This window comes from Orbicella faveolata, unplaced genomic scaffold (genome assembly GCF_042242905.1).
Source record: "Orbicella faveolata isolate gen_17 unplaced genomic scaffold, um_ofav_v1 contig_24, whole genome shotgun sequence".
Taxonomy (NCBI): Eukaryota; Metazoa; Cnidaria; class Anthozoa; order Scleractinia; family Merulinidae; genus Orbicella; species Orbicella faveolata.
Window position 1 is genome coordinate 5,072,425 of NW_028301552.1, and position 16,693 is coordinate 5,089,117.

The window sequence follows — 16,693 nt, forward strand, 5'->3', positions numbered from 1 at the left end:
AAAAGGTGATCTTGTTGACGAACCCGACGAAAATGATGTTGGTTTCGTAGTAGACATAGGAAGGCAGTAATTGACGGCGTCTCCTTCCACGCGTCTCACAGCGCGTGTTCTATTTTTGTAATTTACGCGTCGTCGGCGGCAAAATATTTTAATTGAGGGCATGACACGCAGTTGAAAAGCAGATAATGGGTTGAATACTAGTATCGCTTACAAAATTACAGGACAATTATAGCAATGGAACCTTCCAAACGTCAAAATAAGGATACCAATACTCATACCCAAGAGGCTTTCAATAAGTCACAATACATAATTAGGAGCCCCTGGCAAATTTAAACGCTCCATGTAACCGAGAGATGTAACCGAAAGATGCGATGGAGAGGTTTGGAGCTTTCTGGAACACTTGCTTTCGAAAACCAAGACCATGCAGACCGGGATGTGTATATAAGAAACATAAATAAACATAAATAAACAGAGCAAAATGCCATGCTAATACAGATCAAGCTAAAAGGATTCCTGGGTCGATTAACCTCCTTGTCTAGACCTCCCTGACTGATCATCCATTGTACCGAGCATATGTGTAGATGGTAAAAAGACAACCAAAGATACAGCCAAATCAAAAGCACGGCACCACGAAAAAGACAAACTCGCCCCCATTGCATCTTATTGAATAAGAATAGCAACTATCGTGATATACCTCGTTCTTCAAAGCACACCGGCACATGTAAATAAAGTGGTCGGGTATTCTGAAGTTGCTACCAGTTTTTTTTTTTTTTTTTAAAGTTATTTCTATAATGCAATGAAATGCTAGGTTGGTTTATGTTAAACAATTGCATTTGGGGGTACACTTAGGTGGCAAATATTTATGGCATTGCTTACTAACCGCATACAAATGTTTCTTATGTTTTATTATTCACAACAGCACTAACTGTAAAATTATACACGATCAGATGGCTTTCTTCAGGCTAACGTCATGTAAAGCCACGCCTGCACACTGGAGCCTTCGCTACCCACACCTGCTGCTTAAATAAGTTGACGCTAAGTGTTTCCAGAAGTGTCGACAAAGAGATAAAAGGCTAAGCGTAAATTAATCACGCGAGAGAACAGGCTGGCCTTCAAAGGTTGAGGTCCTTCAGGCACTCTGCTAGTTGAGCGTACAGTCCATCAATCAAGCACCACACCAAGCAAGCACCTTCAAAATGTTGAAATTGTTGCTGATCGTGATGCTGTCGCTGCATTTCGCAGAGAAGCGTTCTTCCGCCTACATCTGGGAACGTACCAAGAGGACAGGATTGGATCCCTGGGCGCGTAAGTGAAAGCAGCAAAGCTACAGAGGCTTTTCCACGTTTGTGTGCAGTACATGTAAAATATGTGAAGTGCTCCTCATTTCACGCTTTCAGCAAACGGTATGACAAAGCAAAAAACACGCGAAGGGGAAAAAACACTACTGACTTCATAAGGAATCGCTCTATCAACTAATGTAATTAGCGTTTGACTTCCTACGTCTATTATGTAGGTAAACACAGTTGTGTTGATGCTCTAAACTCAGCTACTAGACTTTCCACCCGCACATATTTTGCCATCAACTGAATTTAATATCCTTCGCATAAGTTATGTAAGTCTCAGTAAACAATCTGCATTTGTTCTTAGATACACAAAGGCTAAGCTGAGGTGTCTAGATTGCCGAATGGAATCTTAAAAAATACCTTTAATTAAGCAAAGGTTTTACACAAACACAGTGTATCTTTAATAGAATTCTCTTCTCATTACAGGATACCAGCGGGTGCCGCCCGCGCACGAAACTGCCGACAAGCTAATGAAGTATTTCTTGGGCATTGATCAGAGAGTCATACGACAGATGAGAAGAAGAAATCGCAGGTCTGTAGAAGGGTCTATGCCAAGGCTATACGCACATTTTGATGCCATATTCGTTATTGACTCCTCCGCATCCATTCTGCCTAAAGATTTCCAACGGACACTGAAAGCCCTGCAACTTCTGACTGGAAAAGCTCAGAGAGAGAGGCGGTACGCGGCCGTTACTTTCTCCTACAACGCTACCGTCCGTTTTAATTTCACGTCAAGACGAGACACCGTTGGAAAGCTAGGAGAGATACCTTTCGAAGCTGGCATGACAAACACCCAGAAGGCGTTTGAAATATGCCGAAAAGAACTGATTTTAAATCGTGGAAGCGGCGCTCGACCCGGATACAGAAAGCGCGTCCTAATTGTAACTGACGGACAGTCTAACGTACAAAAACAAAAGACTTTATTTGAAGCGTTTAAGGTCAAGCTCACAGGTACACAAATCTTCGTTATTGCAGTAGGAAAGTACCTCAAGGGTATCTCTGAAATCGTTGGGCTCGCGAGCTCTACAGATGCCCATCTTTACCGAGTGGCTAATGTGAACGGACTTCTGCGTGTCGTCAGGCTAATTCCACCATGGCATATGATAGAGAACTACATTCGTCGCTCGTGGCTAAATGGAATGTTACGACCTCAGTTCTGACTCTGTGGATCAGCAGTGGGTCTCGCGCAGACTGCCTTCAAGAAAAAAGACTACGAACTGCAACCGGCTAAAAAACAATTGCATTGCTTGTTGTACTAAGTTAAATACGCTGTGTACATGATAAATTAAAGAGTTGCCTAGGGTATCGGCTTAACTATTGGCTATCGAACTTACTAGTCATAGACACGTAAGTCATTGAAACCAGATCAGGGACGTCAGCACAACTTGGAATTATCAAGAACGAACTTGCAACAAATATTGGTGGCAAATGCACCCACGGTGTAGATATGAAAAGTTACAAAATAATGTTTCGAAAGGGCAAGTATAAATTTACTTATATTGATAAAACGTCAGGAGCATGTTTTATCTTGGATTTTCTGTGAATGACTTTTGAAACGATCAAAGTTACGTTTAAGTATAGGTAGTTTATAGATTTCAAGAGACAACAAATTATTCGGCGCACTATGTTTTGCATGGTAGCTAATATGCGGTTGAAATGGTCGCAAGGCCATTTAAGCGTACAATGAAACCCTCAGGCGGTTAAAGGCTAGAATATGCATTTTTCATTACAAAGCTTGATTTGTGCAAGTGTACCTGCTGGAAACGTAAATTAAAGGTCCATTCATGAAGGAACGAGAGAAAAGCCTGATGAATCTTGTCTGCGACAACAACAACAACAACAACAACCATTTATTTGTACTCACAATTTATAAAATAATTACAATAAACATTAAATTAGTGTAGAGTACTGCCTGCCCAAAGTAACCATAAGGGCTAAAAAGAATGGGCTTGCACTTTGAGAAAATACAATGGTAATAAGAAGTAACAAGTTCCAATTTGTTACTGAGTTAGCAGTAAAATGAAAACTGTTTGCCGCGGAAAGAACGAAATGCGAGCCTGTAGCTCGCCTGTAAATGCCACTCACTTAACAAAGGACCATAAGTACGTCTTGAAAAAAAAAACCAGGAGGTAAATACAAAAAAATATGTTTCGTGTCTCAAATGAAGCTAATTAGAAAAACGTAAATACTGTATTCAAGGTCAAGAATTATCATTTGCACTCACTGCTGTACCGCTTAATAGTCAGCTAAAACTCATGACAGGGGAAATCAAAACAGTAAGGACTATTTGCGCAAATTTCATTATAAAGTTCTGTGAAAACAACTGTTCACTCTCGTGGCTCGCATAGTTCAGCTTTCATTGATATCAGGTTTGTGAAGAAACTGGATCGGCTTATAACGATTACCGGATAAATTTATCTGTTACAGACGAATCTCGCAGTGTTTTCAGCTCAAATTCGCCGAGTTAATCACTCTTGAATGTGTTATTGTTTTAAAAAATCGATTCAGCGAAACTGGGCTTTGTTTCGTGATACTATCAAACCGGTACCGAGCAGTCCACTTCTTCCCCAAGAGATGATTTAGGACTGAATCACCTAACGCTTAAAGTGTATAATCTCAGTTCATGAAAGATATGCGAAACTGCGCCACATGCAGTGAAATTCGCTCATTTATGTACTGTGAGCAAGAAAGTTGGCTAGAGATGTTCGAAGTTTGTTTTTAGCATGATTTGGCTCTGGGTGGAGCTAAGGAGAACCGGCTAAAAATATAATATGAGAACAAGGAATTTTTCGCGAAAAATGATACCACTAGAAACGCAGTAACCTCTTGAATTATCCGCAAACAAAGAAAATGCCAGATTCAGTAAAACTTACAAAGCAGTAATTTGTTTCCAAAGGGTTAAACTACACAATTAGCATTTTCTACTTATTATGAATTCAGCTTCTATCGCTTTGTATTTGGATTAACCGAGGATGACAGAAGTTTCTGTCGAAACATGTTTTATAAACTCAAACGTTTTGTTGTTTTCTTAAAATTCCTGTAATTTGTTTCCGGAAATTAAAATTTGAAGTTTTCTGAAGGTCATTTTAGTAGTTCAACAGTGGTGGCTCGTTAAAAGTTTATAGACACAACAAAGATACATGACTTTTAAAAATCGATTTCCTTCAGAGGCATAACTATAACTACCAATTCAATATCTATCAGTAATCACTGAGTGATTTGAAGTGTTTCGTCAACAAACACACCTATTCTGGTAGTTAAATTTACCTTTCAATGATTTTTGACATGATAATAATGTACTACATGGTATGGACGACTGCAAGCGACACGATAAGAATGTGAACACTAAAACCAACCAGGTGAAATGATCTGAAATGCTTGGTGGAATTTCTACACAACACCGCACTCGGTTAGGATAGGATTGGATGGAATTCATGTTTGGGTATATGATGTGGTTCTGTAAGACCTGTAATCATTTCCGGCCCTTAGACCGATGGAAACCGAAGTTGAATACATCTCTCGAGTGCACAACAGTGACTTCTAAGTATGTGCAAAGTGACAAATAACATAAGAACATTCAACGCAATTAGCGTCCTCGTTTATACAGCTTCACCGTGTTCTTTGTTAGCCAAATACCTCTTTCATGAAAAAAGACGATGATAGAACGGGATATATTTCTAAAACTGTATTCTTAGAATAATATATTTAATTCATTGTTAAAAAAACACAATAATATGAAATTCGTTAAGAATTGAAAAGGAAAGACCGCACAGTCCCGTTTCATTACAGTCAACACACATTCCTTTTTCGCTGATAGAGACTTCTGGTTTATATTACACCATCACTTTGGTTGATCATTGTTTGTAAGTAAAATCACCTTTTTCACACCTTTTTCACACGCGTCGCAAAAATGAGCCCTCTTTAAAAACCAGTTTAACTTAGAATTAAATTGTTGATTGATTAGTAGAAGGCTGCCGAAAACCACACCTAATTAGGCTCTCATTTTACTACTTTCAAATCATCTAGCGTGGCTATTTGCCAGCGATATTTAACAACAGGAATGTTAATGTGACCTCTGAAACCAGAATGAAAATGATTGATAAAGCAACAACATTCACTTTTTTTTTATGTAACGTCTATTCTGGGGGCCGAGATTGTAAGTTCTTAATTTTTGAGGTATGAATGTTTTCCCTTTTGAAAACAACTAAGGTGGTATGAAAGTAGAACTAAATCGCTTCCGAAAAGCATTTACATTGTACATGAACAGGTCCACGTGCACTTTAAGGTGATAATGACAATGTTCGTTCCACGTTAGATGCGAACAAAGATTGATTGTCTGTATATGAACTCGACCTTTTTTGTAGCAAATGAAAAAAACACCGTCGCAATGACCCATGCTATAGCCATGGTGACGTTCTGAACATGGTCTTAGGTTTATAGCCTCCCTTAGTGTCGACGCTCATATATAAACTAAGAGTGTACTACACAACATATTAGATACTTCTGCTCCGTACAACAGATGCTAAATAAGAAAACCTACTAGAAAATGAATTCATATATTGGTTAAAGGAAGTTTCAAAGTCTATAAACAGCCCCACAACTTGTAGTTAGTTATTTTAATCGCAGTGAACGATTTGATGGCATTCATCGCTGGTGACTGAATGCGGTTTTCCGAGAAACTAGAACTATTTCCGGCGCTGAGTTAATGACAACAAAATTCAACGCATATCAGTCCTACGTATAAAACAACAAGTTCTGAGTAAGTGCGAAGTGAATTTGTACATGTGCACTTTCTTTGAAATGTTTTAGTAGACGTTTCACTAAAGGGTTTGAGAACTCTGCTAACCCGAATTTCTCTCAGCTATGGCTTCTAGTCCTTCATAAAGTTGCACGCCACGATTACGATTTGGAAGGGTTGACGGAAAAGCAGATGCCTATCTTGGACGACCCAAAAGGACTTAAACTTAAGACTTTATTTTCATTCTGGCACAAGACCAAAGAATTTCAGTGCAGCAATCTCTCTCTTTCCCTCATTCCATGCTCGGTATAGCATACGGCTGCATGGGGTTTGACGTTGAAAGGAGTGCTTAACACGAATAAGCATTGTAAACGATTACTGAGCTAGGTGTGGAGGGATTTGAGTATCTTTTGTAGAGAAACAATCTATGTTGGATAAGTTAATTAATTGCAGATTCTTTTTTTTTTTGTCTTCCTATAAAAGTATGCCGTTACTGATCCTGAGATATATCGTGGGGTGGCAGAATTCAACAGGAAAATAGATATATGCAGGTTCAAGAGTTATCAGTTGTTAATCCAATAATAACTCCAAATTGGTTACATCTGAACAAGACTCGAACGAAGATTAATTACCACGAGTAATATCTGATAAGGCTGAAGCCGGTTGAATTTATCAAAGGAAATTCAACACAAGAGAGATCTCTTTCGGGGTCAACTTAGCGGCATACTGCTTATTACGTTTCTTTATTTAGCACACACTCTCTGAATTGCCCCGGCCAGGGAACGGCATATTAGATTGACTGATACCGTGATGGCATTCAACTAGAATAAGTTCTTCATACTTAGCTAAGTGCTTATGTTAAGTGATGATTTGGAGTTAAATCAGTTTCTGTTCTCGAACATATCATCAATCAACAAAGGCGTGCTATATAGGCGCGTTCTGTAGCTAAGGGACTAACAACAACAAATTCATATTTTGGCCGCGAAATTGCTTCCACATGCACGCTTAGGTTTGTTTCGTTGTGTTGCTAATCTTGACCTAAAAGACCTCAGACGAAATTAAATTAAGGAAATTAGTTAAAGACCACAAGTCTATTTGCCTTAAGACATTTTCGTGAAATTTATGGCCTCAACTATGTGTCAAAATGATAACGAAGCGTTTAAACGAACACGCAAATTTCAAGTGACGCCACATTCCAGTTTACAAGGCGTCGAGAAATTTTCCTTCAAACTCTAAATTCCAGTTTTCACAGCAAAACACTGTAGTGATACATCTGAAAGTTTCGTTAAAGAAGGTCCTAGGTGACAAAAACCCGAGAAGTACCTTTTCTGATAAAGTACGTTTGCATGAGCCTAAATAGTATCCATTCATTGTCTATTCAGTACGAGCAAAAAGCCCCGAAAAGTCTTAGTATTTCCGACGTTAAGCTAATAAAAACAAATACATCTCTCAACTGCACAACAATTTCAAGTATGTGTCTAAACACAATGCTTAAAATATTCAAGGCCTTCACACGAAAGCATCCCTAAACTCTGTGATAATTATGATACATATTTCTCTTGGAGGAAATAAAAATGTGCTCCTCTTGCTAAGAAGAGAAGAACGCCGTTTGACAGTTTTAGTGTGAAACGTCGAACTATTTGTAAAATGCACATATTTAGCAAGTGTTTTATTTGGCCAGTGCAGTTAAATCAGAATCGTGTAGGACACAATGTAGCTGGCGCTACTACGGCAAAGAATGAGTGATTCAACTGTTCAGCTTTATCAGTCACTGAATTAATACTACAATGTAGCATTCACGTTGTGGTAAAAATAAAGCACATGATAGATCAATGTACTAGTACATGTCGGATGTTCATCCCTTGATTGTTGCTCAACTGAGGAAAATACTATTATTGACTGATTGCCCCCCTCCCCTCCCCCCCCCCCCCCCCCAACCTTTCTCACCCAATTTTTGGTAATTTTTACCAATTGTAGTTTTGTACTGGGGATCAGGTTTTGCAGAGCTTAACACGTCGGCCTGCGAGTCAGCTGGTCCGCATCTAGGGGGACCTGGAGTATATGTTCCCCATAAAAAAAGTCCGAAAAGGTTTTTTCTTCGCTTTCTGGTGATTTAACAATACCTTAAACCTAATTTTAATATGAATTCGTGCTATCAACTGAAAAAAATCGTCATAAAAAGTCACAACAAAGATTTCTTCCTATATTGTGTTATTCTTTGTTTAAAAGACGTTCAATCGTCAATATAACAACACAACTGCAACCATTCCAGCAAGCTAAATTTGCATCATCTTTAAATGGCGGAATTTAAAACGGATACGAAGATACAAACTGCCTTGACACAGTTCAAGTTGCTAAATAAGCTTAAAGAACTTAGTTACAACTAAAGAATTTTAAAAGACTAAAGTAAAGAAAAAAGTCTTTTCCTACCTCTTTCCAATGCTTTGAAGATTTAGCGATCAGGAGAGACCCAAACATGTTCCCAACTTGCTCGGCACTCATCACGTTGTTTTTGACAACATTTACAAGATGAGAAAAGAGTGCCTTCCACAGTTTAATCAGCGAAGATTCCACGAAGGATCTGGTAAGTCAAAGAAAGATAACATTTAATAGTAAACACGGAGCGATCCTATATAACGAGGCTGAGGTGTTCAGCCTGCCAATCACAAATCCCAACGGACGATCAATACTCCTATTTGATTCGCTTATTTACTCAGGTCTAGTTTTAGCGCGTTGCCACAAAATTCTGGAAAGCGACGGGTGTAATTTTCTGTTTTCATTTTACAAGTAAGCTATGCCTTTTGACTAAATGAACGATAGCCTCAAGAGAAGAGTTTAAAAAGAAAATAGACTTTTTAATTTCAACTTCATAATTATGTTCCTTCACTTGCAAAAGCCTATCGTATAATTTCGAGTTGTTCACTCAAATTTATAAAATGCCGCATCTAGTTCTTTTGATGCCAGAGTGTCTCTGCTCCTTCGAGGATAACGCGGTTGAGAAAAAAGTTTGGAAACATAAAAAAAAAAAAAAACCAGATACAAGCAGACTGCGAAGGTGATATATTATAGTCTACAGTAATATGGTTATTCTTCAGCCAGTTATCTATAAGGTCTAAAAGAGATTCGAATCCATAAAAGGTGAAGATTGGCTGCTATTGTACTCTCGGTCTTTTACGAACGCAATGATAGTTTTTATTGTATTCAGCCATGTCTTCCTTCTCTTTCTAACGTCAATATTCAGCCGAAATCTCACTTTGCCATTTTTCAAGTTCTTTTGTTTCGTAGTAATACTTTTTGTTTCCAATTTCTTTGCTCTGGGTATGGAACAGTTTGAGGAATAACTCGGCGTTGTCAGGTTCAATTTGTATTTTGTTTGCATATTCAACCAAAATCTGTCTGTGTTCACAGGGTAACCAAAATCACCTCTTACGAGATTTGTTTTCGTTCTCGGCATGCTGAGATAAATGGAAACAGATAGCTCGTTGATCGCAGGCATCAGCTTTGTTATTTTAGTTAGCGGCGAAATTTGAATGTTCCGTGAAGTGACGAAGATAATTCATCATTTTTGTACTTCCAAAGGCGGCTTCTAAAGTGTTAATAAAGTTTTATTTTCACTGTATTTTTACTATTTACCTTATATTATTCTACGTAAATGACTCCGTTGTTTTAACGAAAACACGACTTCTATGTTATGCGACCGTTATTTCGGCTTTCCACAGCCAACAGAGAGCTTCAAAGGTGGCGTGTCCTTACTCCGTGTTTAAGCTTATACGTGGCAGAGACCGGAAAAAAAAAACACAATTAAGGTGGTCTTATACCTAGAATTTTTTTTTTTTTGCAAAACAACTCTGTGGAACCGTTTTGGTATCACGTTAAAGGACTTTGCACTCAAAAATGAGCTTTTCCAGCTCACGTGCCACGATGGTTAATGAATAACTAGCTCCTTAGTGTTAAAAAGTGGTGTTCATTATAAACACGATAACGTAATAATGAATGGTTCGAGAAGTATGGAATTAAGTTCATCCTGTCCATAAGCAAGTTGTCCAGGAGACAAACCTCAGAAAACAGTGTTTTGAGGGGGTTTTTCTCGTGAAATGTTGAAAAAGTGTATTAATATTAACTAATATTAACTATATTAACCAAATAACAGGAAAAAATTTCATAAATTGCAAATTTTGGAGGTTTAAGACCTAGATAATTGTGTCCTCCATCAATGTTGAAAATTTGACAACATTCGGTTAAAACCCAGTGGAGATATCATGTGCGAGATATTGATGATCCGTCTATTTGGTCATTTTGAGAAATAAGGCTTTAAAGTTTTACTTCGGTCTCCGAGAGCCCAAATTAGCCCTGTGAACTAGGGGGGGGGGGGGAGGTTAGGGGCAGGGGGAGGGGTATATTTAAAGATTTTACATAAATGTTTCATTGAACACCCGAATACACACCAGTCATAGAAATGTTATCCAAGTATAAGGAGCATATAAGATGGTAGAAGAAATAATGTTCAGGACCATGATGCAAAATTCTCATAACTACACATCTTTAAAGCGTTTGTGTAAAGTATCATTAAAATGTACTGAATTAAATCCATTTTGTGAGTACTTTTAGACTGTAAACAATGGTTGCTATGGGTGTTGCTATGTTGAAATATAGCTAGAAGTGTTCAGATTTCTTAATTTAAACGTAAATTCAGGAGTAATTAGAGGAAAATCCTTTCAAAATACGATTTACAAATGGACAGGGATGTTGAATCTTCATGTTCCAAAAACATGGTTTTCTGGAGAAAAATTTATATCTGAGAGTATAAGACCCCCTTCAGCACTTTTTAAATTTTCATGCAGCATTATATTCCCGAACTTGGAAGCAGCTTAGAGTTGTTCAGACACGTCGTTTTATATGAAGGAAACTTGTGTTAAATATTACTGTTGGGGAAAGTTTCCTCCTGTGGACTCTATGACAGGCAGTTTTGGCGGGAATCTAGACGCGGCTGGTACTTTTTTGCCGGGAGCCGAGACGCGGGTGCCATTTTTGACAAGAACCGAGACGTCGACGGGCAGTCAAACGTATACATCAACCACAGCTACACTGCAGATCATTTTATGACCTTGCGAGTCTGAAATGTTTCTTTTTGACTATCTAATAATCGAAATTTGTTCTTTTTCGCGAATCTCACCTTAGCTCTTTCTCTGTTTCGCAGGAAGCTCCTTCTGAAAACACATGGTCAGGAATGAGGCAACCAGCGGGAGTACTGAGCACCAAAAGTGGCAACTCCTCCAAAACAATCATACTGACCGTGTTTAGGTTAAAGGACTGGAGACTATCACCAACCTCAGCGGCTCTTCACAAAAGCAAACGAGACAAAAGTTACGCGCTGGTAACAACTTGCTTCCACTTAATACTGATTCATGCATGTAGCTACATGTTACTCTTTCCATGTAAGTTGTTGTGAGATGTGAAAGCAAAGTTTATAGAAGCAAATTTCAAATCGGTTCTCAATTCTTTTGACTGACTTACCTAATTATCTCCTCACGCATATCTGAACTGCAGCGAGGGGAATGATACAGTGTCTCCGGGCTGAACGACACCTCCACATCAGCATCAACGGCTTGCAGAAGACACAAGAAACCATCCACACTCACTGATGGTGATCTCTTTTCTTCTGTCTTCGGTAAAGATGTCTCCATTTCATCTTTGGCTAGCACCTCGTTTGTATCCTTTCCCCTTTCATCATTTACATCTTTGCTAACTTCAAACTCCTTGCGTTGTTCTGCGCCTTTTTCACCACCGCTTGTGAGTGTCTCTTCGCTTTCATCGTGGACAGGAACATCATTTAAATCCTCATCACCATCCAAAGCCACAGATTCTGGGATATCCTCACTAATGTCTTCAGTGACACTCTTTGTAGCGTCAGGTACAACAACAGGATTACTGGTACCACCGGAGAGTTCTGAATTCCCACGAGATGCATTCACTTTTTCCTGTTTGTCCTCATGCCTAACAGGTTCTTCCTGTGAAGGAATAAAAGACAGCCCTTCTTTGTTACCATCTGGAAGACTAAGGTCACTTAAATCCAAGCTTTCCTCATCATCTTCATCACTCTGCTCTCCCAATTTATTTGCCTGTTGAAGCGTCAGTGACACTTTATCCTTCGGTTCCTCATCTTTTCCATCCACTGAATCAATTTCTGTATTCTGCTGGTTTCCGTCTTGTGGAATTCCTACTGACTTTACAGGCTCTAAGCCAAGCTTTCGGGCTTTTTCTGACAACTCAGTTATTTCCTCACTTGGCAAACTTTGCTGTTTCACTACTTTTTCCTTTGCTGGTTTCACTACCGCCACGTTTGGAGTGGCTTCGGACGTCGTTGGCGTCGTAAGAGATTTATCTTCCTTCATTCCATGATCATGGTGAGCATTGCTAATATCCATCGTGGTCTCAATAACTGTTGACGAGGGTGAAGGATCTGGGAAACCTGACACAGGAATGCTTCTCTCCAAAGGTTTTTCAGGGGGGACAAATGGTTGGTTTGCGTGGTAGGCTTCTGGAGGCAGTTGCTTTGAGTCCTGACCATTCATGACAACTTTTGCTGGAAAACCACTCAAAAAAGGCTGATGAATAAGAACAGGTATTACCTTTGTAAGTTTCATGTTTGACTTAATTTACACAGAGACATTTTACTTTGCCTGTTTTAAATTTTCCAGTTTGACAACAAAAACTCAAAGGATGAGTCCTTCACCTTAAATTCCCTTTGCCTTACATGTACATACATATGTAGAAGAAATAGACTACTGTACATGTACATATTACAGTTTGTCACCCCAACATTTATGTACAGTAGCAAATGTAAACATCATTGGAATCAATCTCTCTTGGCCAGTCACTTTTTCAGCAACATGTAGATTTGTGCTGCTCTCTCACGAGAGCTGAGTTTAGCGAGGAGGGTGGGCTAATTTTCCAGAGCATCAGCTGGTTGTCGAGTCTAGTCACTTTCTGAATGTCAGGATACTAGAAATGCAATTTTGTTTAGAGCCAAAGTAATGCACAGAAAATAAGAAACAAAAAGCAATGCAGTTATAACTGAAAACAAACCTTGTCAACTTGAGCCGCATCCCTTCCACTCACAATGCCTCTCTCCATTCTATGAGGTTCAAACCCATCTGGCCTCTGATTCCCATAACCCCTGTAGCCGTTCTGTCTTCCATCATGGTAATGTGCATACTGCCCATTCTGATCATAAGGTCCTGGTTGGTTTCTGTGAGTTATGAATGTCCTTTGTAACTCTGTCCTGGGCTCATAAGGTGCTGCAGGTCTTGTTCCTTGTGACTGTCCATGAGCAATATCAGGGTGCACATATCTAGGATCTGGTGGAACATTCCTTGGGACTTCTCCATGAGGTGGTTGTCTATCATAGAACGGGCCACCTGGTGACGTAGAATAATGATCTGGGGCCCTGTAATAGACATTTTCTGGCTCCCTGCTATTTGCCGCAAACTGACCTTGATGTACTCTACTGTCAAAATGTCTATGTGAGTCATAATATTCTGGGGTTTGCCACCTTCTGTCAGATACCAAATATCCAGATGGCGGCAGATTACTGCCACGATTGCGAGATGAATCATGGTAAGAGAACTCACTGTAAGGATCCTGCCGATAACTGTGATGTTGATTGACTGGGTAGCCTGTTTGTGGAGGAGGTCTGTTGTACATTGTTGAGCTGGAAGGGTGAGCTGGTGTGCTTGATAAGGTGTTTCCAGAAAAGTGTGGTTCTAGATGAGTAGCTCTCAAGGTTGATGATGAGGTTAAGAGTGGAGCACCAGATGCCTGAGAGAAAATTACACCTTCTGTTGGACTTACAGTACTATTGCATTTACAGACAATTGCATGCCTTGAACTTGTCGGTAGAGTGGATTACTAGTGGTAATCCTTAATAAATTTAGTGATGTTCTCTACATGTACAATCATACATCTTTAAAATTGGTAGTTCAATCTTCATTCCCTATACACATTCTTTTCCTATCACAGGATCACAAATGAATGCAAGTAACCAACAAAGTGAGCTAACATTGAACATATATGCAGTAGACTACATGCAGTAGTTTACTGTATTTTGTTAAGTATTAAACATGAAATTAAATGTTTTTCCTGTGGGATTTGTTTCAGTCTTGTGCCATTCTTGTCCTCAGAGACCTTGATCCTTTTGGTCAGCATCAAGGATCACAACCTCTGGGTAGATCCAACACTGGAAGTCTGCGATTTTCAGACTGAAACGAATACTCTGAACATGCTCAGAAAATGAGTCAGGCCAGAGGTCCAGAGGTCATGATTCTTGGTGCTGACAAAGAGGATTGCATCCTTGGGGAACGAGATGGATGCATGCACAATTTATTCACTTGCATCCAATTGGTTCAGTATTAAGCACTGAAGTATCATAACATATTCCAGCTTGTGACTGAATAAAATGTGATTTTATAAATGCCAAATAAGCATGCACTGTATACTACAATGTACAGACCACAGTGAAGCATTCATTTTAATGAAAATTTATTACTTACATGTACACTTCCAGTGGAGGCATTTCTGTTCTGCAGTTCACTTAATCTATGATTCTCCAGCTCCTCTTTCCATCTTGGGTACATCTTGTTGATGTAATTTTCATACTGTTGCTGTAAAATCCACAGTTGCATCAAAAGAAAAAAAAACTGGTATTGATACTGACTTTGTAGTTTTTTTTTTTCTTATACATGTACGTTTCCCAGTTAGGATTAGACTTGAACTCAGAATTGCGAAAGGCATACAAACAATACTGTCAATGTTGCAATCAGAAATGACAGGATCAGTACATTCCAGCTCGCAAACATCTGCTCATAAAGATGGGCTCTTGCCCTTGCAACTCTAACTCTGAATCTAAACCCATCAAAACGTATAAAAATAATACCACACTAGAAGTCAGTGTCACCTTGTAAGCTTTAAGCCTTTCCGTTTTCACAGCCAACAAGGCGGCATGTTGTTCCACCTTTTCAAAATCTTTGAGCAGTTCTTTATTTCTTTCCTTGCTCCTTTTTTCATGATCACAGATTTTCTTCCATTTAGTTTCTAGCCTCTTTGCTTCCAGTTTACCTCTGTTAAGAAAAGAGTGAATGAAAAGCAAGGAGTCTTACAGAGAAGTTGTGCCATAAAATGAGAAAGCTACTAATTTTTACTCCAAAACAAATGCAGGGGTGACAGTTGGTTAAATAAGAAACTCATCAAGACACTGAGACTTGAATCATCATTTTTCCCACGTATGAAGTAAAAACAATAATTCTGCTTCAAGTATTTAGTTTCTCACTTATTTATGCCAAATGTGGGTGATTTGTGATTTATGAAATCAGCAGATATTTTTGAAAGCTCAAGAAGAGGCATCATCATGTAATATAAATTTATTGGCAAATCTTCCTGATTAGGCTAACAAATAATGTATTTTTTATTGTTTACTGTGAAGAACAGCTCCCCCAAAAATTTGTCTAGTGACTGCTGATCACCTGTTTTATATACAGCTGCTTTAAGAAAGGTTGTCCTACGAAAGTGTAAAAGCGCACACGACAATGTCGAAAGGTATTATGGGTAATGGTGACCAACAGTTGCTTGATTGACAGAGGGACACAGCACAAACATGTGTATTAATGCTTTTTCTTCCTGAAGCACTGTTAACCTCAAACAAGGAACACCAAACTACTACTACCCATAACTGACATAATATCAATCGGCACTGTCGCGTTCGCTTTTATGCTTGTGTGGGACAACCTTTGTCGAAACAGCTGTATATATATTAAGCGTTTTTAGAAGTTACATAAGTAATTTTCCATCACCTTTTGTATATTTATCCTTCGACATTTGTAAACGTCCTGAAAGTGACGATGGACATGGAGTATCCGAAACATCTCTCAAATCTAAGAGTGCGTGCATTTTATTTAAATCTGAAATCTCTTACGTACTCCTAATTAATTTATGTACTGTAAACGTTATTACTGTACTTACATTTGCTGACTAGAACTCAAGTGTGAAACAAAATTAGCATCGAATAAACCAGTTCTTTCAGCTGTACTGGAAGCCTTCATTGTACTGGGCCTGTGGAAATAAAAGCTTAATTACAACTTATACATACAATGTACAAATCAACAAAAAAACAGCTGTAGAATTTTTCGGTCGAAGTCGCGAAGTTTTCGCCCGCCACAAAACTTCCGTAATATTCAGAGTTACGCAGAACATACATAGCTCATGATTCAGTATAACAATTGTAAGACATTAAAACAACAATTCTGGATCGTATAAGTTTATGATGTATAAGATACCTAAGTCTTATTAAGTTTAACCGACTTAACGTAAACTGCTTCCATCGCTGTTGCTACTGCCAACCAACCGGCAAGCGCTATTCGCGCAAATAATATCATAATGTATCAGGCAACCTGGAAACGCTCAAAGCAATGGCCTTACGTAAGAAAGTTTGAGCGTCACAAATTGGTACACCCGACCAGGAAGATCTTCGACTTCTACTAGTCTCTCTTTACAAAACATTCCAAGTTCCATCCGCCATTTTTCCAAATCTCAGGAGAATCCAAATATGGAAAATAAAACG

General features: G+C 38.8%; 2 protein-coding genes across 2 annotated transcripts in view; one reads left to right on the top strand and one right to left on the bottom strand.

Annotated features, from left to right (window-relative positions):
• The window catches only part of LOC110044670 (uncharacterized), a 40,558-nt gene extending 23,865 nt beyond the window's left edge, over positions 1 to 16,693 (bottom strand). Inside the window, exons 1-8 of the mRNA XM_020750228.2 lie at positions 16,552 to 16,693; positions 16,096 to 16,185; positions 15,035 to 15,197; positions 14,631 to 14,741; positions 13,168 to 13,899; positions 11,596 to 12,686; positions 11,255 to 11,419; positions 8,512 to 8,662 (exon numbers count right to left, since the gene is read on the bottom strand). Of these exons, the coding sequence (XP_020605887.2) occupies positions 8,512 to 8,662; positions 11,255 to 11,419; positions 11,596 to 12,686; positions 13,168 to 13,899; positions 14,631 to 14,741; positions 15,035 to 15,197; positions 16,096 to 16,175 (2,493 nt within the window). The 5' untranslated portion in view covers positions 16,176 to 16,185; positions 16,552 to 16,693. The remainder of the gene's footprint in view (positions 1 to 8,511; positions 8,663 to 11,254; positions 11,420 to 11,595; positions 12,687 to 13,167; positions 13,900 to 14,630; positions 14,742 to 15,034; positions 15,198 to 16,095; positions 16,186 to 16,551) is intronic.
• Positions 55 to 3,248, top strand: LOC110044673 (collagen alpha-1(XXII) chain-like). Its single transcript, XM_020750232.2, has 2 exons — positions 55 to 1,305; positions 1,770 to 3,248. The coding sequence occupies exons 1-2, from the start codon at positions 1,197 to 1,199 to the stop codon at positions 2,501 to 2,503; spliced, it is 843 nt and encodes a 280-aa protein (XP_020605891.1). The 5' UTR covers positions 55 to 1,196; the 3' UTR covers positions 2,504 to 3,248.